Source organism: Leptodactylus fuscus, chromosome 1 (assembly GCF_031893055.1).
Source record: "Leptodactylus fuscus isolate aLepFus1 chromosome 1, aLepFus1.hap2, whole genome shotgun sequence".
NCBI lineage: Eukaryota > Metazoa > Chordata > Amphibia > Anura > Leptodactylidae > Leptodactylus > Leptodactylus fuscus.
In genome coordinates, this window is record NC_134265.1 from 126,077,263 (window position 1) to 126,101,906 (window position 24,644).

General features: G+C 41.8%; 1 protein-coding gene across 5 annotated transcripts in view; it reads left to right on the forward strand.

The window, feature by feature from the left end:
* Positions 1-11,849, forward strand: part of MTMR3 (myotubularin related protein 3) — a 52,944-nt gene extending 41,095 nt beyond the window's left edge. For 2 of the 5 annotated variants that reach the window (XM_075276638.1, XM_075276640.1), the window contains 3 exons: positions 5,262-5,350; positions 5,494-5,520; positions 8,648-11,849. In XM_075276638.1, the coding sequence (XP_075132739.1) occupies positions 5,262-5,350; positions 5,494-5,520; positions 8,648-8,804 (273 nt within the window). In that variant the 3' untranslated portion in view covers positions 8,805-11,849. Of the gene's footprint in view, positions 1-5,261; positions 5,351-5,493; positions 5,537-8,647 lie in introns of all 5 variants that reach the window. The other 3 variants (XM_075276639.1, XM_075276641.1, XM_075276642.1) reach the window with 2 other exon arrangements.
* Positions 11,850-24,644: the final 12,795 nt, after the last annotated feature.

Here is a 24,644-nt window from a genome sequence, read left to right on the forward strand (position 1 = left end):
CAAAAATCCCAGAACCACGCAGGGGGACCTAGTGAATGAACTGCAGAGAGCTGGGACCAATGTTACAAAGCCTACCATCAGTAACACACTACGCCGCCAGGGACTCAGATCCTGCAGTGCCAGACGTGTCCCACTGCTTAAGCCAGTACATGTCCGGGCCCGTCTGAAGTTTGCTAGAGAGCATTTGGATGATCCAGAAGAGTATTGGGAGGATGTCCTATGGTCTGATGAAACCAAACTGGAACTGTTTGGTAGAAACACAACTTTTCGTGTTTGGAGGAAAAAGAATACTGAGTTGCATCCATCAAACACCATACCTACTGTAAAGCATGGGGGTGGAAACATCATGCTTTGGGGCTGTTTCTCTGCAAAGGGGCCAGGACGACTGATCCGGGTACATGAAAGAATGAATGGGGCCATGTATCGTGAGATTTTGAGTGCAAACCTCCTTCCATCAGCAAGGACATTGAAGATGAAACGTGGCTGGGTCTTTCAACATGACGATGATCCAAAGCACACCGCCAGGGCAACGAAGGAGTGGCTTTGTAAGAAGCATTTCAAGGTCCTGGAGTGGCCTAGCCAGTCTCCAGATCTCAGCCCTATAGAAAACCTTTGGAGGGAGTTGAAAGTCTTTGTTGCCAAGCGACAGCCCCAAAACATCACTGCTCTAGAGGAGATCTGCATGGAGGAATGGGCCAACATACCAACAACAGTGTGTGCCAACCTTGTGAAGACTTACAGAAAACGTTTGACCTCTGTCATTGCCAACAAAGGATATATAACAAAGTATTGAGCTGAAATTTTGTTTCTGACCAAATACTTATTTTCCACCATAATTTGCAAATAAATTCTTACAAAATCAGACAATGTGATTTTCTGGATTTGTTTTCTCATTTTGTCTCTCATGGTTGAAGTCTACCTATGATGTAAATTACAGACGCCTCTCATCTTTTTAAGTGGTGGAACTTGCACTATTGGTGACTGACTAAATACTTTTTTGCCCCACTGTATGTGCATGTAGGTGTTGGCCTTAGTGATACACATGTACTCCGCACATGTTGAACTCTTATTTTTAGGAGATTTGGTGTACATGGCTTTTTGTTTGGGGTTTAGCAACTCTTATAAATTTATATGCTTTTTACCAAAGTCCCTTGTGTGAATGGCAAAGTAGTGCGCATACAGTACAGACCAAAAGTTTGGACACTTTCTCATTCAAAGAGTTTTCTGTATTTTCATGACTATGAAAATTGTAGATTCACACTGAAGGCATCAAAGCTATGAATTATCACATGTGGAATTATATACTTAACAAAAAAGTGTGAACCAACTGAAAATATGTCTTATATTCTAGGTTCTTCAAAGTAGCCACCTTTTGTTTTGATACCTGCTTTGCACACTCTTGGCATTCTCTTGAGGAGCTTCAAGAGGTAGTCACCTGAAATGGTCTTCCAACAGTCTTGAAGGAGTTCCCAGATATGCTTAGCACTTGTTGGCCCTTTTGCCTTCACTCCTCGGTCCAGCTCACCCCACACCATCTGGATTGGGTTCAGGTCTGATGACTGTGGAGGCCAGGTCATCTGGAATAGCACCCCATCACTCTCCTTCTTGGCCAAATAGCCCTTACACAGCCTGGAGGTGTGTTTGGGGTCATTGTCCTGTTGAAAAATAAATGATGGTCCAACTAAACGCAAACCGGATGGAATAGCATGCCACTGCAAGATGCTGTTGTAGCCATGCTGGTTCAGTATAAATCCCCAACAGTGTCACCAGCTTGGCACCATCACACCTCCTCCTCCATTCTTCTCGGTGGGAACCAGGCATGTAGAGTCCATCCGTTCATCTTTTCTGCGTTGCACAAAGACACGGTGGTTGGAACCAAAGATCTCCTCAAATTTGGACTTTTCAGACCAAAGCACAGATTTCCACTGGTCTAATGTCCATTCCTTGTGTTCTTTAGCCCAAACAAGTCTCTTCTGTTGTTGCCTGTCCTTAGCAGTGGTTTTCTAGCAGCTATTTTACCATGAAGGCCTGCTGCACAAAGTCTCCTCTTAACAGTTGTTGTAGAGATGTGTCTGCTGCTAGAATTCTGTGGCATTGACCTGGTCTCTAATCTCAGCTGCTGTTAACCTGTGATTTCTGAGGCTGGTGACTCGGATGAATTTATCCTCTGCAGCAGAGGTGACTCTTGGTCTTCCTATCCTGGGGCGGTCCTCTTGTGAGTCAATTTCTTTGTAGCGCTTGATGGTTTTTGCAACTGCACTTGGGGACACTTTCAAAGTTTTCCCAATTTTTCGGACTGACTGGCCACCATTACTTTAAGAAATGAAGGTCACTCGTCTTTCTTTACTTAGCTGCTTTTTTTCTTGCCATAATACAAATTTTTACAGTCTATTCAGTAGGACTATCAGTTGTGTATCCATCTGACTTCTGCACAACACAACTGATGGTCCCAACCCCATTTATAAGGGAAGAAATCCCACTTATTAAACCTGACAGGGCACACCTGTGAAGTGAAAACCATTTCCGGTGACTATCTGTTAAAGCTCATCAAAAGAATGCCAAGAGTAGGAATCAAAGCAAAATGTGGCTACTTTGAAGAACCTAGAATATAAGACAGATTTTCAGTTTTCACACTTTTTTTTAAGTATTTAATTCCACGTGTGTTAATTCATAGTTTTGATGCCTTCAGTGTGAATCTACAATTGTCATAGTCATGAAAATACAGAAAACTCTTTGAGGTGTGTCCAGACTTTTGGTCTGTACTGTACACGTCTGTCAGTCCCACAGAAGCAAATTGAGTGGCAAAGTACTGTACTTGGCTGGCAATCAGTCCCATACAATGTAACGTTCATGATTGATGAATTTTTTAAATGTTATTTTATTTGAGCCATTACCTACTGGAGTAACTCCAGCAGATAACTGGCCCTATTTACTTACCGATCCCCACTCCTCATGGCCGCCTGTGCTACCCCTTCTGCGGAAGCAGCTGTTTCCGTGAGCAGGGATCAGTAAGTGCGGCCATGGCCCTGCTAACCCCACAAACTCTGCAATCACTATTCTCTGGGGTCTTTTCAGTAATAGTGTGTGAAGGGGCTACTATGGGGCATAATAGTGTGTGCAGGAATTCCAATGGTCCCAATACTTATCCCCTTTCCTTTAATTTCTTGTAGCTGCTTAAAATGTGAGATTTCTAGATAGTTTCCATGACGGTAAAGACAGTTGTGTTTATACAGAAGTTAAATTAAAACAAAAAACAAAAAAACTTTTACCTGTGATGTAAAGGGGTAAGCCAAGATTTTTAGCAAAAGGATTTCCCTATATTGTGTAAATCTGTGTTTCTCAACCTTTTCAAGTGAAGTACTCCCTAATGGAATAGTCCCAATATAGCAATCACTTAAAACTACTTATAACTGTTATGTAATGGCCCCCACAGTATGCCTACGTGTAACCGGATGGCTCCCACACTTATCTATAGTACATGCTGCACTGCATGCAGGTGCCCAGAATGAATGCCTATGCATGGTTGTGAGTGGCATCCTTACTTCCTCAGGGGTCAGCAACTTTATTTGCGTGGAGTGCCAATTTTTTAAAGATCAAGTAGTCCATGTGCCAATAACTGTAATTAACATAAGATTGGATTTTGACTAAGCAAAGGACACAGTGGTAGTAATCCTGCTTTGTTGGGAGGGGCAGAGGATGCCACTGACTCACGTCTGTCTTTTTGCTAAATGAATCCATAAAAATTAGAGATGAGCGAGTACTGTTCGGATCAGCCGATCCGAACTGCACGCTCCATAGAAATGAATGGATGCACCTGGTACTTCCGCTTTGACGGCGGCTGGCCGCTTAACCCCCCCGCGTGCCAGCTACGTCCATTCATTTCTATGTGAGCGTGCTGTTCGGATCGGCTGATCCGAACAGTACTCGCTCATCTCTAATAAAAATCTGTCTAGCCTTGTTGAAATAACACCCACTTTACATGTCCAGCTGCCATATATTGTACTTTTGCACATACTTCAGTGTACAATAACAATTGATATCCTCTAACAAGCTATGTCACGGCTTGGTCACTAAGGTGCCATGTCTGTTTATTTAAAATGGTAGAGACCTCTGTGCCAGGTAAATATGCCTGAAGTTCTGAACGCAGCACAGGTTGCTGATCATGGCTTTAGATGATGGATGCGATCATTGTGGCTATTGGCGCCCTGGGCTGGTGAGCTGCGTGCTTTCTCTCTGCTCCAGGGACTTCGCTGACATTAACACTCTGCGCCTAGAGCAGAAATTAAGTTGGAGCAGGTTGGTGAGTGATGGCTGCAGCTCACCACTTGCTCCCCAGTCATCATTTAAGAAGACCTTTCACCACCTCTAGCAATTCCAAGTTTTCAGCAACTGTTTAACAAATGTGCTCCACTGATTCTAGCACTTGGAATATTCTCTCTAGACCCCACCATTCCCAAGCAATAATTGCTGTTAGTTTTGGTGCCTCGTGTGCTATTTAAGCTGTACATGTCAGAAGGGCGTTGTCAGGCAGGAGGTGTCATTCACAGTTCCACTCATAGGCAACCAGTGTCAGAGCTCAGAATCCGCTGTAATAGAGAGGCGGATGCTGAGGAGTGTTAGATGCCGGCACAGGTGAAGCCAGCAACATCGCTATGCTTCTGCCCTGCATGAAACAAGCATCGGCAGAAGCGATGCTGCTTTTCCGCTCCACTCCAGGGTCACATATGCAAAGCCAAGCGGCGAGATGCCGCCGGCCCTGTGTGCGCGCTCATACACCAGTCTAGCCTTCACAATGCAAATACAGACCCGCCCACCAATGACGAAACAAAGCCGGAAGACAGAAGATTTCAAAGAAACGAAGACTGGTGAGTATGCGACGTGGGAGTACCCCTTTAAGAACAAAATGTGAAATGGATCACTCATCAAGTAAATCTTGGTTTAAGTGACATAATAATTTGCTCGTTGCTGTGTTACCATGGTTCTAGTTTGTGTGTGTGTGTGTGTGTGTGTGTATAAAATATAATATGTATGTATATGATATCCCTCAGTTCAGTCCATTCACAACTCATGACTTGTACAAAAAAAAAATTCTGTCAAAATACTTTTTGTATAACAAGACTGGTATTTTAATGGACACAGTATATTGTCCAATATTGTATTAAACTAGTTTTCCTGTTTGATTTAAATTTCTTTTTTTTTTTTTTTTTTTTTTGTCTTTTTAAGAAATTTAATTTTGCTTTGCTATTTGCTGCCTTTTGCAGGTGACAAGATGGCTCCCAGACCATTTAGCAGCTAATTGTTATAACTGTGACAGCAAGTTCTGGTTGGCGAGCAGGAAACATCATTGTAGGTAATTTCAATAGACCTCGATCGGTCTTCCCACTGACTGCTTAGTCAAATTTTACATGTTGTGCAGGTACCGCATTCACTAGCACACACATAAGCTACATCGCCAATGAAACCTTCCTCCATCTCCGCCATGTTTCCTTACAGGAATGCAGAAGCCGGGGCCGAAACGTGGTGAGCTTTTGTTGAGGTTGGTTAGACAGTTTGTTCATTTTGCAATCACCAGAACTAACAGCATCTGCTCCTTCCAGTCCCTACACTTTTCACGTGTGCGTAACCTGTCCAAAGAGAAGACGCAAAGGCCACTCTGTTGCTGAATGTTTCCCAGACATGCACAATGTTTGACAGTAGAGAATAGGGGACTACTTGTTTGGATCTTTGTTCGTGTGTATTATGTTCAGTTATGTACTGTCTGTTTACACTATAGATCACTTCACCAGACTTTCCGGATAGGACTTTTCTTTTGTTTGTTTCTTTTTATTTTAGCCACTACTGTTCACAACATGCTGCATACACATAAGCCTTGCTATCAGTTAGTGTCTTCTTTATGCAGTGTCAGACTGGGATGTCTTGGGCCCACCATTGGAATTGCTTCTAGCAGCCCAACCTATCACTACAGGCCTACCACTTTCCTGGTCTCCTTAGATTTATCATTCTATACACCAGTTTCTGGAATAAATGATGCCAGAATTCTGTGTTAGCAAGGAGCTGGTGTGGCGTTCTATTTATCCGCACAAGCCCTAGAGTATGCGCCTAATTTATGAAGTGTGAACGTCATCATTATAGATTAGGCACAAACTCCTGCAGGCAGCAAGCTTTGTTCTTGATAAACCAGTCTTTATATTTTTCTCTCGCTGACAGGTTTCACAGACTGTATTGTGTTGACAGCAGCATTCAAGGGGTTAAACTGCTGAGATCATAGTCAGAGCAAGCGCCATTACTGTAACGTAATAGTACAGTGATTGGCAAGAATAAAACTACAAATTACTGCAAGTCCTGAGGATCTGGACTGCGGGGGGGATTGTAGTTCTCAGGGGATCAGGGCCTGTTCAGATGGTGAAAAATGAAGAGGAATTGAGGCAGATTTCTGCTCTTGGCTTTGGGGAGTCTAGGCATGGCAGATTTATAGTTTGAAACATGCTGGTTTTTGGTTGTTTTTTTTTTTTTTTTTTTTTTTATCATGGATGTGTTGTGTTGCAGACTTGTAGTGCAGAGGTGGATATACACATCTACAACACCAACATCTTGCAGGCTTAAAAATCTACGGCACACTCATATTTTAAGGCTAAGCCCCCACGGGCCGTATCCACAGCACTAAAGCGCTGCGGGAAAAACTGCTGCGTGAACGCATTGTGGTTCTTTCCGCAGCGCTTTTAAGGGAAAGTTTACAGTTTTCCTCTGCAGACTTTCTCTTAACATTATATCTATGGGAAAGCTGCCAATGTTTCCTTAGATATAATTGACATGCTGCGATTTGCAAAGCCTCAACAGCTTTACAAATCGCAGCGTATCCACGCTACAATCTTTTCCTCAAAGTGAGGATAGGATTCGCATGAATTCCATCCACTTTGCCTGCACTGTACAACGCCGCGATTTTTCCCCAGTGTCTCCGCTGTGGGCAAATCGCGACGTTTCCGGTCCGTGGGGCCCCAGCCTAAAGTTTTGGGTTTTTTTCTACTACATGTGAATCCAGGTGGCTCATACTGCATTAGGTATTTAATACCATAAATCTGTGGCAATTCCACCACCTCTGGACCTGGACTAAATGGTCATCTCAGTCACAAATGTAAATTAGGTACAATATGAGAAACCGTCCATATTGTGGATGTTCTCCAGTAGAGCAGTCAGAGTAAGATGGTGCAAGATTTCTTGCTTCGTGTTAGAACCTGCTTTATTTTGGAACTGAATGCACTCCCATGTGTTACCATATGGTGCCTTTGTAGGGCATCTAGAAGGGGGGAAATACCCCTGTGATATTAGAACATGCTAGTGGGGGTATGGAATATTGGAAAAGATGAACTTATACTGGTGTACTGTCCAAGCAGTGTCTGCAGCATGCTACATCTTTTAATAGGACACCAGTTTCTGTTAAAGAACATTATACATGCCAAACCAACTATTCTTCCGTTGCGGATTATGAAAATTTTGAGGGGACAGCAACATTTGTATCACTGCTATCCTCTAAAGATCTTTGGGTTTCCTTACTGTCGGAAACGCCACCATATCCTAGTGGTAGTGTGAAAACAATACTAAATACATGGTATATTTCATTTGAAAGGGTTTGAGAAAATGCTTTGAGGTCTGCTTGTATGGGATATGAATTTTTTATTTTTTGTTATGTGGAAAGTTCTTCAATGAAGTAAAACATAGGATAAAGATGCAAAGGTCCGATTAGCAGAAGCAGTTTACTGTTTATATAAGGTGATGTGCTGCAGATAATCTGTACCTCTTATACACCATGAAAGTAGTTACAATCAGCAGATAAACTAGGGGCAAAAGGGTTTTCAATTGTTGGTTTTTGGAAGTTTTTATGTAAGTGACTTGCATGTTGCCTGCTACCCAATAATACCTTGTAACATTAGGAATAATGAGTTAAGGGCTGTCCTTAGTGAGTGTGCGTTTGATTGCATGTTGAGCCTCCAGCTTACATGTCTGTTGTTGTGCATGCATGTCTGCTTAGACGTTGTAGTGTTGTCTAGTACATTCTCTGTTCCACATGTCTGCAGGCAGTAGTGCTCCATAGTGTTGTGTTGTATTTTGGTAGAACGTTTGTTTCTTTTGTTAATGTGCTCAGCGTTTGCCTCTAGAACGCATGAAATAAGGGCACAGACAGGGAGACATAAAATCCTTGTCAGTTCCCTTGCCTATAGTCTTCCTTCAGCAGCATCATCTCATATGACCCTCGCAAGGTCTGGAAGAGCAGTACATGCTGTCAGCAAGTCTTCACAGAAGCATGGCAGTGGCCACTTGGCAGTGGCATCCTTTGCTAAGAAATGATCTGAACATCTTCAGGTCAGTACTTGGCCGGCAGACACACAGACAATGAAAGATTGCACTAGGAATCTCTGCTTTAGTTACATTTCTTTCAAATGAAACTTCGGACAAAACTTCAGAATCTGTAAAGTGGATGTAATCTGATAGTTTTTACCCTCATGCTTCAGTAGCAGATTTCCAAGGTGCTCTGTACATAAATATTTGCCCTGCTATTTTCTTAATCACAGTAGGTTCATCTTCCCAATTATGTTTTGCCTGAAGTTTCACTGTAACTAAATCCATTTTAACACTCTTCTTTTTATCTTAGGAGTTGTGGAAATGTTTTCTGTTCAAGCTGCTGTAACCAGAAGGTCCCTGTTCCAACTCAGCAACTGTTTGAGCCCAGCCGCGTGTGCAAGTCATGTTACAACAATCTTCACTCCAGCTTGGAACTGGAAAACCCAATTACAGCTTCTTCTAACTAGGCAATCATCCTTCCAGATGGGCAGAGCATGGCAACCTTGCCCACCCTCAGAATCTGCTGGAAGAACAAGCTATTGAAGATGGGTTACTAGGAAAAGGCTGTCTTCTTCTATTGACTGCCCTACATCTTTTCTGCATTCTACGTACTTTATTTTCTGTCTTATGGTGGAGCAGTGTTTGGGCTTGTTGGGGAGGGACATCCTGGAACCTGAGCTTCCATATTTACTTTGGAAGCTGCAGAAGTTCAGTATATTGCTTCTGAAAGGACAGTTAAGGCCACTTTTTAACACAATGTGTAATATGTAACAGGTGCCCAAGAGGGACCCATTCAGTTGTGTATTGCAGACAAGTGTCACGTTAAGTATGATACCAAGGTGCCCAAATCCCTTATTAAATATATCCCAACTTGGCTGCAAAATCAATCATTAAGTAAGGAGAGAACCTGAAATTGCATTTGTTGAGGGTTTCTCCATCGATCGGTATGGTTTTATTCTACCCCCAATCTATGATGTGTAGTTCAGACCTCTGTTTTTCAGCCCGAGCAGCAGTACAAGGCCCATCTGTATGTACTGTAGACATTGTACCACAAATACAGTTGACCAAGCTTATTGTCTGATTGATCCTCCCATGCCCCCACTGATTGGCACATGTTTAAAAAAAAAAATACTAAAAATCTCCAATTGTGCCCGTGTTTACATTGTTTGGTGGTGGTATTGGAGGTGATTATTCTGGCCTCGGAGGAATAGTATTTGGCAGAATTATTTCTTTGCACAAAAAGGAGTGTATTGCACAAGTGAAGCAACTGTTGAAAAAACCCTCCTAAATCCCCCACTCTTTAACTGGGTGGAGATGAGGGGCCACCATCTTATGTCACAGATTCTAAGCTCCTCTACCACATCCCCAACCAAGTGATGATAAAGCTGTAAGGATTCGCAGCTCTAGGCACCTCATCTAGTACTTAATACATTTTTTTTATTCTCTGCACCATTTTGCCACATTTTAAACCGTACCACTTTCTGCCTCATCTCTTTTAGACACTGTTTAGAGAGGTGTGAAGTGTGTCTAAAACACATAAGCGGGCACAAGCCATGTATGCCAGTTACTAGTGCACTTAGCTTAGTAAAACTCCCGTATGTCCTGGGCTAACTCTGACATCCATAGTGCATTTGGGTCCATATTAAGGCCATTAGTTATTTTTCATAATGGTAAAAATGTGGCTGTATAATGGTTGTCTGAAACTTGCCTAAATAAAGAATTTTAGATGTTTCAGAAATCACTTGGCCAAGTATCACAGGGCTAATCGGGATTTTTTTTTCTTTTTTATTTTGCACTTTTTGATTATTTTGTACAATATTTATTCCAACTCCTTCCCACCCCACCCGAGTGCACTTACTTAGCAAACCTGCAGTTATTCCCTCTAAGGCTGCATGAGGGGGACAGAAGGGCTAATGAATTATGGAGTGGGGAAATGAACCTATGTTTTCTCTACTGCTATGCAGCAGAGCCCAACTGGGGAAAAAATGCATGGTATCAAGAAATCAAGGGGTGTAGATATAGTTGGCGATGAGTGGTTCACTCCTAAATTTTCTAAGTAAGCTGAAAATATTTTCTAGATTTTCCACAGGCTTGTAGAATGCTGTCATGGCTAGTGATCCTCCAAGAAATTGGTATATTTTAGAGTTATGTTATGATGCAATGTGTCCTAGACTAGTTAGAAAGTTGGTAAGAACACCCTGTAAATTAAAGGGCATGTACAGTTTTGCAACTCACTTATTGCTCCAATGCTTTTAAAATTCTGAATCGTCTTCTAAATTATTATCTACATCTTCTATCCAGACTTGTGATTTTATGTCATAACAGGCTACAAAAATATTCCTGTGTATTCTCTTCTTGCAGTCATACTTCCTTCTAAGTATTCTACCAAATGTACCGCAACAAGAAGCTGTATACTTTTAAGGGAATATAACGTGACTGTAGGATCAGACTAAACACGGTTTATTATAGTCTGTGTAACCATGGAGACAGTTTTGTATAGGAGCTAAGTTATTTTTATTTTTTATTTTAGATGCATTGTAACAATATACCAAACCGGTTGCAAAGGTGGACATAGACTTTACTGGGGCGCCTGTCTAATCTGCAGGCATCATTTTATAGGGCAGGAGAAGCTGAGCAGAAATATATATATATATATATATATATATATATATATATATATATATATATATATATATATATATTCTCAATTAGAATAATCTTCAATATAACGTGTCACTTATTGATTTTGCAGTTAGGATTTATGTGGGCGGTCCCAATCTGTGATTGGCAGCTATTTCTGTATGTACACTTATACAGAGAACGGTCAATCGCAGTGTAGGGTCTTCTGCTGATGTGCAGATCAAGCATTATATTAAAATGAAGAAAATACTGACTCTCTTACTACAAAATATAGAAATCTGTTCAGCTGGTCCTGCACTATAACATATTGCACATCATGCTTGCTGACAGGTTCCTTTTTAAGTCCTGATGACCGTAAGGGTTGTGTGTATATTGACCCCATCTAATCGGCTCAGAGTCACTCTCTTTGCTCTTGAGAGAGAACTGTGAAGCCCATTCAGGCTGTATTGCCACAAGAGCACCATTTGTTTCAGGATGCAATTGTATGAAACTTGATAATAAAACCGAATAACTCAATCCGGGGTAACTTTTTTTGAATGTTTTGGGGGTTCCCTCCTTTTGTCTTCTACACAAACATTCATTATCGTGTTGGTATCTCCACGGAGCTGGGCTGCCACTAACCTGTGAAGATGATTCCAGGTAGCAGCCTATGTAAAGCACTTTTCTTTCCTGTGTTTTTTTTTTTTCTTTTCTGTATGGGAGACGATTTGTTACTTAGACATGCGTGTGTATATATCTCTATATAAATATATATATAAATATAAAACTTTCTTGCCCTTCTAACGAAGCAGGTAAAAAAGCTTCTATTTTTCTTTTGTGTCAAAGCAAGAGGTAAATAATTTTAGCATTGTTAACTATATAAATAAAGTGAAATAAAGTTCAGAGTTCGCAGTGCTGTCTATAGTGAAATAATTTTTTTTTTTTTTTTTTTTTTTTGCTTGATTTATAACTAAAGGGATTAACCACTTTCTAATGATGACCTGTCTTAAAGAGGACCTTTCATGGGTTTGGGCACAGGCAGTTCTATATACTGCTGGAAAGCCGACAGTGCGCTGAATTCAGCGCACTGTCAGCTTTCCCGATCTGTGCCCCGGGTAAAGCTCTATCGTCCCGGTACCGTAGCTCTTTACAGTCAGAAGGGAGTTCCTGACAGCCTGTCAGGTACGTCCTTCTCCACAGCAGCGCCTATCGGGCTGTACAGTGTATCGGGCTGCTCACAGTGCTTGTCCATAGACGAGTATTATCAGGAGGGGAGAGGGTGTAAAGAGCTACGGTACCGGGACCGATAGCGCTTTACCCGGGGCACAGATCGGGAAAGCCGACAGTGTGCTGAATTCAGCGCACTGTCTGCTTTCCAGCAGTATATAGAACTGACTGTGCCCAAATCAATGAAAGGTCCTCTTTAAAGAGGACCTTTCACCTCCTGGGGCACATGCAGTGTAAGTGCACTGTAGGCTTTCTAGCAGTGTATATCGGCTTTCATGTTCTGTGCCCCCACTGAAGAGCTATTGGTGCCGGTATCTTAGCTCTACACTGTCAGAAGGGCTTTACTGACAGTCAGTCAGGAACGTCCTTCTCCATAGCAGCGTCTATTGCACTGTACTGTGAGAGGGGCGTTGCTTACTGTCCAGCGATGACGCTCAGCAATGAGGAACGCCCCCCCTGTACTCGTCTATGGATGAGTATTATCAGGAGGGGAGGAGGCGTTCCTCACCACTCTCGCAGTTCAGCGCTATAGACGCTGCTGTGAGGAAGGGCGTTCCTGGCAGACTGTCAGAAATGCCCTTCTGACGGTGAAGAGTTATGGTATCGGCACCGATAGCTCTTCACTGGGGGCACAGAACAGGAAAGCCGCTGAAGTCGGCTTTCCAGCAGTGTATAAAACCGCATGTGCTCCAGGAGGTGAAAGATCCTCTATTAAGGCCAGTGACCTGATGTAAACTTTCTGGGAGCCACACTGTCCTAAAACAGCTGATCTCTAGGGGTTCCAGTTGTTGTAGACATCATTATTAGAAAGTGGCTATCCCCTTTTAAAAGTGTTGCCTGGCCTCGAATCAAATTTGCGACCCCCAATAGATAAATCAGTACGTGATCTAGAAGAGGAGGGGGCACAAATCTGTTTTAGTAAGCCTACTTTGGATTTGGTCATCATGAAAATTTGATTTGGGGCTGCACAATCCCTTTTAACTATGGTAATACACGCTGGGCTATGCATGTGTCTGAAGTATAACTGACCACTAGATGGGGATATTGTAATATCTGGTTCTGTCAAATCGCAACAGTCATGCATATGAATTGTAGAACAGTTATCTGGCCTGTTTGAGAAAAATGGAGTCCAATCTGTAAACAGCATGTAAAGAACACTTTCTCTTAAAAGCGCTGCGGAAAGAACTGCAATGCATTCACGCAGAGGTTCTTCCCGCAGCGCTTTAGTGGATATGACCCGTGGGTCCTTAGCCTAAGGCTGTATCTGCAGCACTAAAGCGCTGCGGGAAGAACCGCTGCGTGAACGCATTGCAGTTCCTTCCGCAGTGCTCTTAAGAGAAAGTTCACAGAGTTTTCCTCTGCGGACTTTCTCTTAACATTATATCTATGGGAAAGCCGCTGGTGTTTCCATAAATATAATTGACATGCTGTGATTTGCAAAGCTGCAACGGCTTTGCAAATTGCAGCGTGTCCGTGCTGTGATCTTTTCCACAAAATGGGGATGGGATTCACATGAATCCCATCCACTTTGCCTGCACTGTACAACGCCACAGCAGGACAAATCGCGGCGTTTCTGGTCCGTGGGACCCCGGCCTAATTTGTATCTGCTTCTTGCAACCCTATTGGCGATTTGCAACAAAATGTTTGATCGTTCTGTGAACACACCTCAATATCTTTGCAAATTTCAAGAGTGCTGGATCCTTTTGAGAGACTTCAGGTTTGACGTTTCAGAGGAAGTTTAATTAATGCAATGGAGCATTGTCCTGCAAAAAAATTTAAGTACATGGCTAGCCAGCAAAGGCCTTAAAGATAAAACCCTCCTTCTCACCTGACCTAAACTCTATTGAGAAATCTGAGCCTTTCTTAAAAGGGGATTCTACATTAAAGGAAAACCGTTCCCCTCTCTGAAAAGTGTCTGGGAGGCTGTGGTTGCTGATGCATAAAGTTGGTTGTCAACAGATTAACCCTTTCATGCATAATCACATTAATTTATGTCATTATGCAGGAAGTGTATGGAGAGAGCTGATCTGCATAGGTAGCATGTAACCATCAGAACTGCCCTGCATAAAAATATGCCTTACCCAGCTCCATACACCTAGATCTAAAAAAAAATAAAAAGTTACTGGTGTCACAGCAAACTGGATTATTTTTTTTGCTATTTTGCAAAGTTACTTTTTTTTTTTTTTTTTTTTTTAATGTATCAAAACATTACAAATACGATATAAATTTGGTATTGCCGCGATCGTACTGAGCGGCGGAGTACAGGTAACGTCATTTTTGCTACATAGTGAATGCTTTTAAAACTAAACACATAAGAAATTGGCGCAAATTACTTTTTTTTTTTTCTTTTCTTTGCTCTACAAATTTAAAAACTTTTTTGCAAAAAAAATAAAAAATTTCTACAAAGTTTTAGATATTTGTTAAGGGATTAAAATTAGAGATGAGTGAGTACTATTCGAAACTCCCGTTTCGAATAGCACGCACCTATAGGAATGGACGCAGCCGGCACCCAGGGGGTTAAGTGGCGTCTGCATGCCGGCCGCTTCCATTCATTCTTATGGGGGGTGCGTGCTATTTGAAACGGCCGTTTCGAATAGCACTCGCTTATCTCTAATTAAAATGTAAATAAAACCATAGAAATTTGGTATCCCCGGAATTGTACCAAAACATAGAATACAGGTGACATGTCATTTTGGCTGCAGAATGAATACAGTGAAAACAAAGCCTCTAAGAAAGTTGCACAAATCCAAACCATTCTGAAATCGAAAAATGTTACTGCCGGGAAGGGGCTAAATGAAAACTACAAAACTATTGAGTTATACCAGAAATCGGTGGTATTTTGTTACTGGTATAAATTTCAATTCTGTAACATGGGAACACCCCCAAGGAGCTGGAATTAAATGGATGGAGCCTTTTATAATTCTGGGGCTTCTGCTGCCAGTGCCCATTGCTAATCTGGCTATTTATTTTGTTCTAGCTAATGTCTCGGTGCTGTGTAGTCTTCTCCTGATAAGAGAATGCAGGGTTTATGGGAGTTCTGCTTTGATAAGGAAAAGTTTTAGTTCCTTTACCATCACTGTGATCAACATAATTTTACTATGTATTATTTCATAGTGAAGTGAGAGTAACTTGTGAAGCATCACAGACCACATTGTGTTATCATAAGCTGCTCCCCCCTGTAGTGCTAATAAAAGCCGTTTACAGCCCCCCCCCCCCCCCTCTCCTGTGCTAAAGTACTGGTCAATTTACAAAGGCAGTATGGGTCCATAAATATAAAACAGTCTATTTTTATAAACTATATAAATGTGTAGTTACCGTTATCAGAAGAAATTAAGCTTTTTAATGTTCGTTCAATAGTGTATATCTAAAAATTGTTTTAAACAAATGGAGCAACCTTTAAATTTTATGCAACTTTTGTACTTCTAGCAAAAAAAAAAAAAAAAAAGCATTCAGTGTATTTTACTCTCTTCTTGACCCCTTACAATCTGGTTTCCGCACTTTATTGCAACGGCCTTCACAAAAGTCTCCAGTGATCTCCTGATGGCTAAATCCAATGGTTTTCTTCTTATTCTTCTGGATCTCTTGGCAGCATTTGACATGTTGACCATCATCTCCTCCTCACTATGCTCCGCTCAGTCGGCCTCAAGAACACTGCGCTCTCCCGGTTCTCCTCTTATCTCTCAGACCACACTTTCAGTGTATCATTTGAAGGCTCTGTTTCTTCCCCTTTCCGTTGGGGTTCCTCAGGGCTCGGTCCTAGGCCCCCTGCTCTTCTCTCTCTACACAGCCCCCATTGGACAAACCATCACCAGACTTGGTTTCAGGTACCATCTTTATGCTGATGACACCCAATTATACACATCTTCCCGTGACATCACCCCTGCACTCATACAGAACACCAGTGACTGTCTTTCTGCTGTCTCTAATATCATGTCCTCGCTCTATCTGAAACTAAATCTCTCTAAGACTGAACTACTACTGTTTCCACCATCTAATAGATCTGTCCCTGATATATCCATTGCAGTCTCAGGCCTTACTATAACTCTTAGGCAGCATGCGCGCTGCTTCGGAGTTGTGTTTGACTCAGACCTTTCCTTCACCCCCCATATCCAATCACTCGCACACTCATGTCATTTCCACCTCATAAACATCTCCAGAATACGCCCTTTCCTTACCAGAGATACACTAAAGACACTTATTGTCTCTCTGATTCATTCTCGCCTTGACTACTGTAACTCCTTACTAATCGGTCTTCCCCTCACTAAACTCTCCCCTCTACAATCTATTCTGAATGCAGCGGCCAGGCTCATCTATCAGTCTAGACGCTACAGCGATGCCTCGGGTCTGTGCCAGTCTACATTGGCTGCCTATTCATTATAGAATAAAATATAAAGTTATCACTCTCATCCACAAGACTCTCCATAATGCTGCACCCCCATACATTTCCTCCCTCATCTCTGTCTACCGCCCAACCTGTGTTCTCAATTCACTCAGTGACCTAACAGTTACATTCTCTATTATTAGTACTTCCCATGCTCGTATACAAGACTTCTCCTGAGTTGCACTACTTCTCTGGAATGCTCTATCCCGGACAATCAGATTAACTCCCAATTTCTGCAGCTTCAAGCGCAAACTAAAGACACATCTTTTCAGACAGACCTATCACAATTCCTAATGTAAACCCTTCTGCAGTTCCCTTCCCTAATACAAATCCTCCTCTGTTCCAGCTCCCACATTACACCACATATGATGCTGTTTGAGACGAACTTTATATGTCCAGGCACAATCTGCATGTTAAAGGTCACGACTGGTGACGGCTCCTACAGTATTATGTTTGTGTAATGGCAGTAACCTCTATTACAAAACTGTCTGACCTCTGCATAAGCAATGCTACCTCTGATGCCGCCCCTGCTACCTCTTGTGTGACCCCCTCTACCTCATAGATTGTAAGCTCTTGCGAGCAGGGCCCTCAGTCCCATTGTGTCAAGTGACTTTCTATGTAATGTCTCTTTCTGTCTGTATTTTAACCCTACAACTTGTACAGTGCTGCGGAATATGTTGGAGCTATATAAATAAAATGTATTATTATTCCTCGAAATACAGACCAAAAAAAAGGTCTAATGTTTTGGTCAACAGGAATGATGTGTTACGGCTGTGGACCGCATCATTGGAGGTCACATGACTTCTTTCGGCTCACAGGCATGCTAGAGAAGTGGTCATGTGACCGTAAAGGGATGGTAGATGCCATCTTGTTAATGGGCAAGAAGTGAAAGGGACAGATTGGAAAATGAGACCATGAAGGAATGAACCAAAAGTTAGATAAATGAGCAAAAGGGGCTTATACAAAGGAAATGGTGGTGGGGGGAAACTAAAGGGGAGGGCCATAATGTATATAACAGTTTGGACCATAGTGTATACAACATAAGGACAAAAAAAATGGAGGAGAGTGTGGATAAAGTGTAAAGATAAGAGCGAGGGATAGATAACACTGGGGATGAGATTTAGTAAATTGTGGATTATTGGGATAATGTCCATCCTTATGGAGAGACCACCTATTAGGTGTTTGAAGACTTATACAGCCATAGTTGCTCCACTGCAAGGGATTATGGGAGGAATATACAAATCTGTCTCCCAAGATGTAAATAGGGAGACAGTGCCTCTGTTATGAATGGTACCCCAGTTTTAATGAGAAGTTGAAATATTTCCTGGGCAGCCTGTTCTATGTTTGTATTATTCTTCATACATGGTTTCCTATCAGTTTTTCTGATGCTAGTATACATTTGTCTCTGAGGCAGAGGGCATGTACAATCTACTACTACTGGTGCTGCTGCTACTACTGGTGCTGCTGCTACTACTGCTGCTGCTACCGGTGCTACTGCTACCGGTGCTACTACTGCTGCTGCTACTACTGCTACTACTTGTAATTCTGCCAAGAGTAACTGCACAATAGCAAAGAAGAGCATATTACAGGAAATTCAGGAATACTGAATTGAAGATATATGCAGGCAGGCATGATGCAGCCTATAAGATCCCTGACACAGGAAAAGAGCAGTCTATGAGCACAGTCAGGAAAACTGCTTGCTGTTTGTGAATAATATCCATTTTGTAACCATACAAGAAACCTGAAGTAGATAGTTCATTAGTATATTTTTTATTACATTGTGCGCTATGAAATGCTGCAATTTAGATAGAAGGGAGGCATCTAGTGGCAGAAAATTTAGAGAGGTTTTTCAGGCAAAAAGCAGCAGGACCATTTTTTTAAATAAAGTGTATTACATTTTGGTCCAGGATCACTTGCTCTATAAAATGAGACTAAGCGGTCTGAAACGTTAGTGACCATTTAGGAGACGTTTCTGTGTGGTGTGTTATGACCACTGGTTTAGCATGTGACCTTGCAACCCTTGTATCAAACAGTCTACAGAGCTGAAACAAAGCTAGGATTGTGGCGTTTGCGTCTGGTGAGTGCATCACAACATAGTCGGAACAAGACAGAAGTGTGTAGTATTAAATCCAGCAAGAGTTTGCAGGAGATATTCGGTGAGTGCTTGTTTTTTCTCAGCGATCATTCATAAGGATGTGTCTAATTTAGTGTAATGCAACACTTGTCTGGCTGTTGTTTTCCGCAGTACACTTTGGAAATTGGGATGTTGTCCAGTTTGGAAGCTGTTGTCCGGTTTATATGGTGACGTTTCCAGGCTTCTGTCTTTAATTTTTCCTCTTCAGTCTGAGGGTTAAAGGCTTTCTCGGTCTGGGATTGATGTGAGTGCTGCCCAGTAAACAGCAACCTCTACCTCAAAGGCAATGGTGTAGAGGACAACTGCTGGCTCTGGGAGATTGCAAGTTGTGGAGTATAAACATACATCCTTATATAATATATATCTATGCTTTACTTTATGAGCTATATGGATATGCAGTCTCTAGTACAAAAAGGGTTTGCCATATGCAGGATGATGTGGCTTCTGGGGGAAAATACTCTTTCATGTGGTACAGAGTGACACATACAGTGGGGCAAAAAAGTATTTAGTCAGTCACCAATAGTGCAAGTTCCACCACTTAAAAAGATGAGAGGCGTCTGTAATTTACATCATAGGTAGACCTCAACTATGAGAGACAAAATGAGAAAACAAATCCAGAAAATCACATTGTCTGATTTTGTAAGAATTTATTTTCAAATTATGGTGAAAAATAAGTATTTGGTCACCTACAAACAATCAAGATTTCTGGCTCTCACAGACCTGTAACTTCTTCTTTAAGAGTCTCCTCTTTCCTCCACTCATTACCTGTAGTAATGGCACCTGTTTAAACTTGTTATTACTATAAAAAAGACACCTGTACACACCCTCAAACAGTCAGACTCCAAACTCCACTATGGTGAAGACCAAAGAGCTGTCAAAGGACACCAGAAACAAAATTGTAGCCCTGCACCAGGCTGGGAAGACTGAATCTGCAATAGGCAACCAGCTTGAATTGAAGAAATCAACTGTGGGAGCAATAATTAGAAAATGGAAGACATACAAGACCACTGATAATCTCCCTCGCTCTGGGGCTCCACGCAAAATCTCACCCCGTGGGGTCAAAATGATCACAAGAACGGTGAGCAAAAATCTCAGAACCACACAGGGGGACCTAGTGAATGAACTGCAGAGAGCTGGGACCAATGTAACAAAGCCTACCATCAGTAACACACTACGCCGCCAGGGACTCAGATCCTGCAGTGCCAGACGTGTCCCACTGCTTAAGCCAGTACATGTCCGGGCCCGTCTGAAGTTTGCTAGAGAGCATTTGGATGATCCAGAAGAGTATTAGGAGAATGTCCTATGGTCTGATGAAACCAAACTGGAACTGTTTGGTAGAAACACAACTTTTCGTGTTTGGAGGAAAAAGAATACTGAGTTGCATCCATCAAACACCATACCTACTGTAAAGCATGGGGGTGGAAACATCATGCTTTGGGGCTGTTTCTCTGCAAAGGGGACAGGACGACTGATCCGGGTACATGTAAGAATGAATGGGGCCATGTATCGTGAGATTTTGAGTGCAAACCTCCTTCCATCAGCAAGGGCATTGAAGATGAAACATGGCTGGGTCTTTCAACATGACAATGATCCAAAGCACACCGCCAGGGCAACGAAGGAGTGGCTTTGTAAGAAGCATTTCAAGGTCCTGGAGTGGCCTAGCCAGTCTCCAGATCTCAACCCTATAGAAAACCTTTGGAGGGAGTTGAAAGTCCGTGTTGCCAAGCGACAGCCCCAAAACATCACTGCTCTAGAGGAGATCTGCATGGAGGAATGGGCCAACATACCAACAACAGTGTGTGCCAACCTTGTGAAGACTTACAGAAAACGTTTGACCTCTGTCATTGCCAACAAAGGATATATAACAAAGTATTGAGATGAAATTTTGTTACTGACCAAATACTTATTTTCCACCATAATTTGAAAATAAATTCTTACAAAATCAGACAATGTGATTTTCTGGATTTTTTTTCTCATTGTCTCTCATAGTTGAGGTCTACCTATGATGTAAATTACAGACGCCTCTCATCTTTTTAAGTGGTGGAACTTGCACTATTGGTGACTAACTAAATACTTTTTTGCCCCACTGTACTAGCCAGGTGTAGTAGATAGAATATTCAGTGTTAGTGAATCAGCCATTCAAGGGATTGAGTTAGAATATAATGCAGATATGCAGATATGCAGAAAGGGGTAAGATGTCTTATTGGTGCCACATTCAGTACATGAGTGTATTGCACAACCTTGTGGTGCCAATAAGTTGCCCTATAATGAGTTGCTTTTTGTACAAAAGGGAGTGCCATCATTTTAGCCAGGAGCTTGATAACATAGCAGGTTCAGCGACATTTTCAGAGGCTTTTTGAGTTTAATGTGTGGCTATGACAGTGGTAAAACTGGAGGTTAGGGGTATGTTAGTCATGATGTTCATAGTTGTAATAAGGAATTGTACACGGATGGTTTGCATCTGTCATGTAAAGGCACAAATCTTCAGAATTCACAAGTTTTTTTTTAGCTGGACACTTAAAAGGGTTGTCCAGATAAACTAAAAATAAAGAATAAGCTAAACCACCAACCCCCGTCTAACCTCTAAATTACCCTCTTTAAAAAATGTATATTTACCCATATCCCTGGGATGGTCATGCGACTGCCCCAGGCACATATTCTGATTTCCCAGTGATGTTCCAGTTTCACCAAAAATTCCCCATCCCTCCCGTGACCCCATCATACTTACGTGTCTTCATATCTTTTTTTTTTTTTTAATACTGTATGCAGGGCCACTATGGGGCATAATAGTGTGTGCAGGAAGCAGCATGGTAAGTTGTTTTTTCTTCAACATCTGGCCTAGTTGATAGGATGTAAAAAAGTTGTCACATGTGACATTTTGTCCTTTTAGTCCATGAGTCAAATCTAGAACAACACGCATACCCTGATTTTTTTTTCAGGTCTCTCATCAGGGGCTTTTCCTGTATACACTTGAACATTTAGAGCATATGAACTTTTGCTGTCGCAAAGTGTCCAGATCTTGATGCCATATTTTGCTGGCTTACTTGGTATATATTGTCTGAATGGGCACCTACCTCGGAATGCCACCAGTTGCTCATCAACAGTCACATTTTTATACAATTTTGGTAGAATCTCAACCCATTGATTCCAAACATTTCTAATAGGGGCTAGTTTATCTTTAGCTCTTCTTTCCATTCTATCTGTTTTAGAATCAAACCGCAGTACTCTCGAAATGTCATGAAACCTTTCAAGACACATTGTAGCTCTAAATATGTGGCGACCGGTTTCGCAATTCCACAAACTTTTACCCTTTGAATGATAGACAACCAGTCTCCTCTCTCACAAACAGACTAGATAATTACTTGCTTACTGATAAGAACAGTGAAACCACCACCATTTGGGGATGAAGTACACATAAAAAAACATAACTTTTGCAGTCAGAAATAATCAGAGACCTGTAGAACAGTATAAAATGCTATCAGGTCATAATGACCTGAACAGTACAAGTGTAACAATCAGCATGTAGCAAAAAGTAAACAAAAACAAAAAAAACAATGTAGAGCTCCACAAATGAGGAAAAGTCAAGGAACCACTAGTTTCAAATCCTCATTAAAAAAAAATCCGCAGGGTCTCAAAAATCATTTCGGGTCATATTGACCCGAACAGAACAGCAGGGTTAAAGAGGACCTTTCATCAGATTGGGCACAGGCAGTTCTATATACTGCTGGAAAGCCGACAGTGCGCTGAATTCAGCACACTGTTGGCTTTCCCGATCTGTGCCCCGGGTAAAGAGCGATCGGTCCCGGTACCGTAGCTCTTCACAGTCATAAGGGCGTTCCTGACAGTCTGTCAGGTACATTCTTCTCCACAGCAGCGCCTATAGACGAGTACTGTGAGGAGAGGGAGGAGGCGTTCCTCCCCGCTCACACTGTACAGCGCTATAGGCGCTGCTGTGAAGAAGGACGTTCCTGACAGACTGTCAGGAACGCCCTTCTGACGAAGAAGAGCTACGGTGGAGTGTGCATGTGGAGACTAAGCGCCTGCAAGCTTCTATAGGCCGATAAGGGACATGTGACCGTGTGTATGGCAGTTGGAATATGAGTGAAAGACTTGCAGGCTTATATTGGCTAATGCAGGTCATTTTCTGGGAATACTGTATTTCAGGAACAGTACGTCCTAGATAGCTGATACCCAGCCTAAAACCTTCTATTCTTTATGCGAGACCAAATGACTGGACTGATCCTCACCAAATTTGGCACACAGGTACATCAGGTTACATTAGCCAATAGAAGCCTGTAAGTCTTTCACTCATATTCCAACTGCCATACACATGGTCACATGTCACTTATCAGCCAATAGAAGCTTGCAGGCACTTCGTCTCCACATGCACACAGCTTTACACCAGCAATAGCAACCAAGTTATTTATGACCTGTATTAGTCAATAGCAGTTCACAGATCCTTAAATATTCAGTTGTATGATGTGGATCAGCCAATACAACTTCACATTTCATTTCCCAGCTTTCCATAACAACACAGCCATAAATAGACTGTACCTATACTGGACTGCCATACTGGATGTCAGCATTCTTATAAATTGACACTTATTTAACCCTTTCACTGCCAAGGGTGTCTGGAAATTTTGCACCTCTGGCTGCCAGAGCAATTTTCATACCTAGAGACGGACAAATCAAACCTAAATCGCAACATTAAAAAAGCATCCACCCCCCCCTTCCCCATACCTATATATTTTCTTAAAGTAGACACCTGCAGCATTGTCAGAATGCCATTTGGTACTGTATACGAACAGGCACCTTTATGCAATTTTGATTTAAAGTGAATGTTTTATGAAAAAATGCAAATGAATGTATATTAGTTGCTAAAAGTGGAAACCAAACAAAAATTAAATGCACCAAACCTCCTAAAAATAAGAGTTCAACATGTGCAGAGGTCATTCATATCACTATGGCCTGAACTCGCATGCACGTGTCTTCAGAAAATCACCAGAACTGGAAGGAACAAAATCTGCTTTGAAGCTGGAAATGTTACAAAAGTATCATCCTATAAAATGTAGGGATTACACACCATGAAAAGTAAGTGAACCCCTAAACCCTATATATTTTTTTGAAAGTAGACAACCTGAAGTTTACAAATGTCTTAATGGGTCATCGATAGCCACATCCACCTTCATGCAACTTTGAGACAAACACAATACTTTTTTTTTGAAAAAATGCACTAAAACACATATTTGCACGTAAAACTCATGTTCAATCTCAGATTCATATACTAAATATATTTAAAATAATAGCTTAAGGTGTATACAATATGTATATATACTATATGTACTTCAAACATCAACTACAAGAAAAGCTCGGACTCCCCAAAACACTATTAGGGCTAGTTCACACGTGGGCAAAGGGGAGGTTTTTGACAGCGGAATTCGCTTCAAAAACCTCTCCTTTAACATGGTGGTCTATGTAGACGACTAGCTTTTTTTTTCCTCCTAGCGTTTTCCGCCTGAAGAAGCAACATGACCTTTCTTCAGGCGGAAAACGCCTGAAGAATTGCATAGAAGTGAATGGGAGGCGAAAACCGCGCGGTAAAAAACCGCGCGTTTTTTTACACACAAAACCGCGCGGTTTTTTGCAAAAAACCGCGCGGTTTTCGCCTGCAGTTTCTATAGCACATATAGGAAAAAAAAACCCTAGCGAAAACTGCTAGCGAAAACCGCGTCAAAAACCTCGTCAAAAACCGCATGGAATGCAAAAAACAGCGTCAAAAAAACTCCTCGAGGTTTTTTACCTCGCACAAATAAGCTAGGCGGTTTTCACGTGTGAACTGACCCTTACAGAAGAAAGGCAGGATTTTGCTGTTATTCACTAATATGTGAAAATTCTATACTGCACCTACCAAACTCTGACAGTGATACCAAAATGTAACTTTTTTCA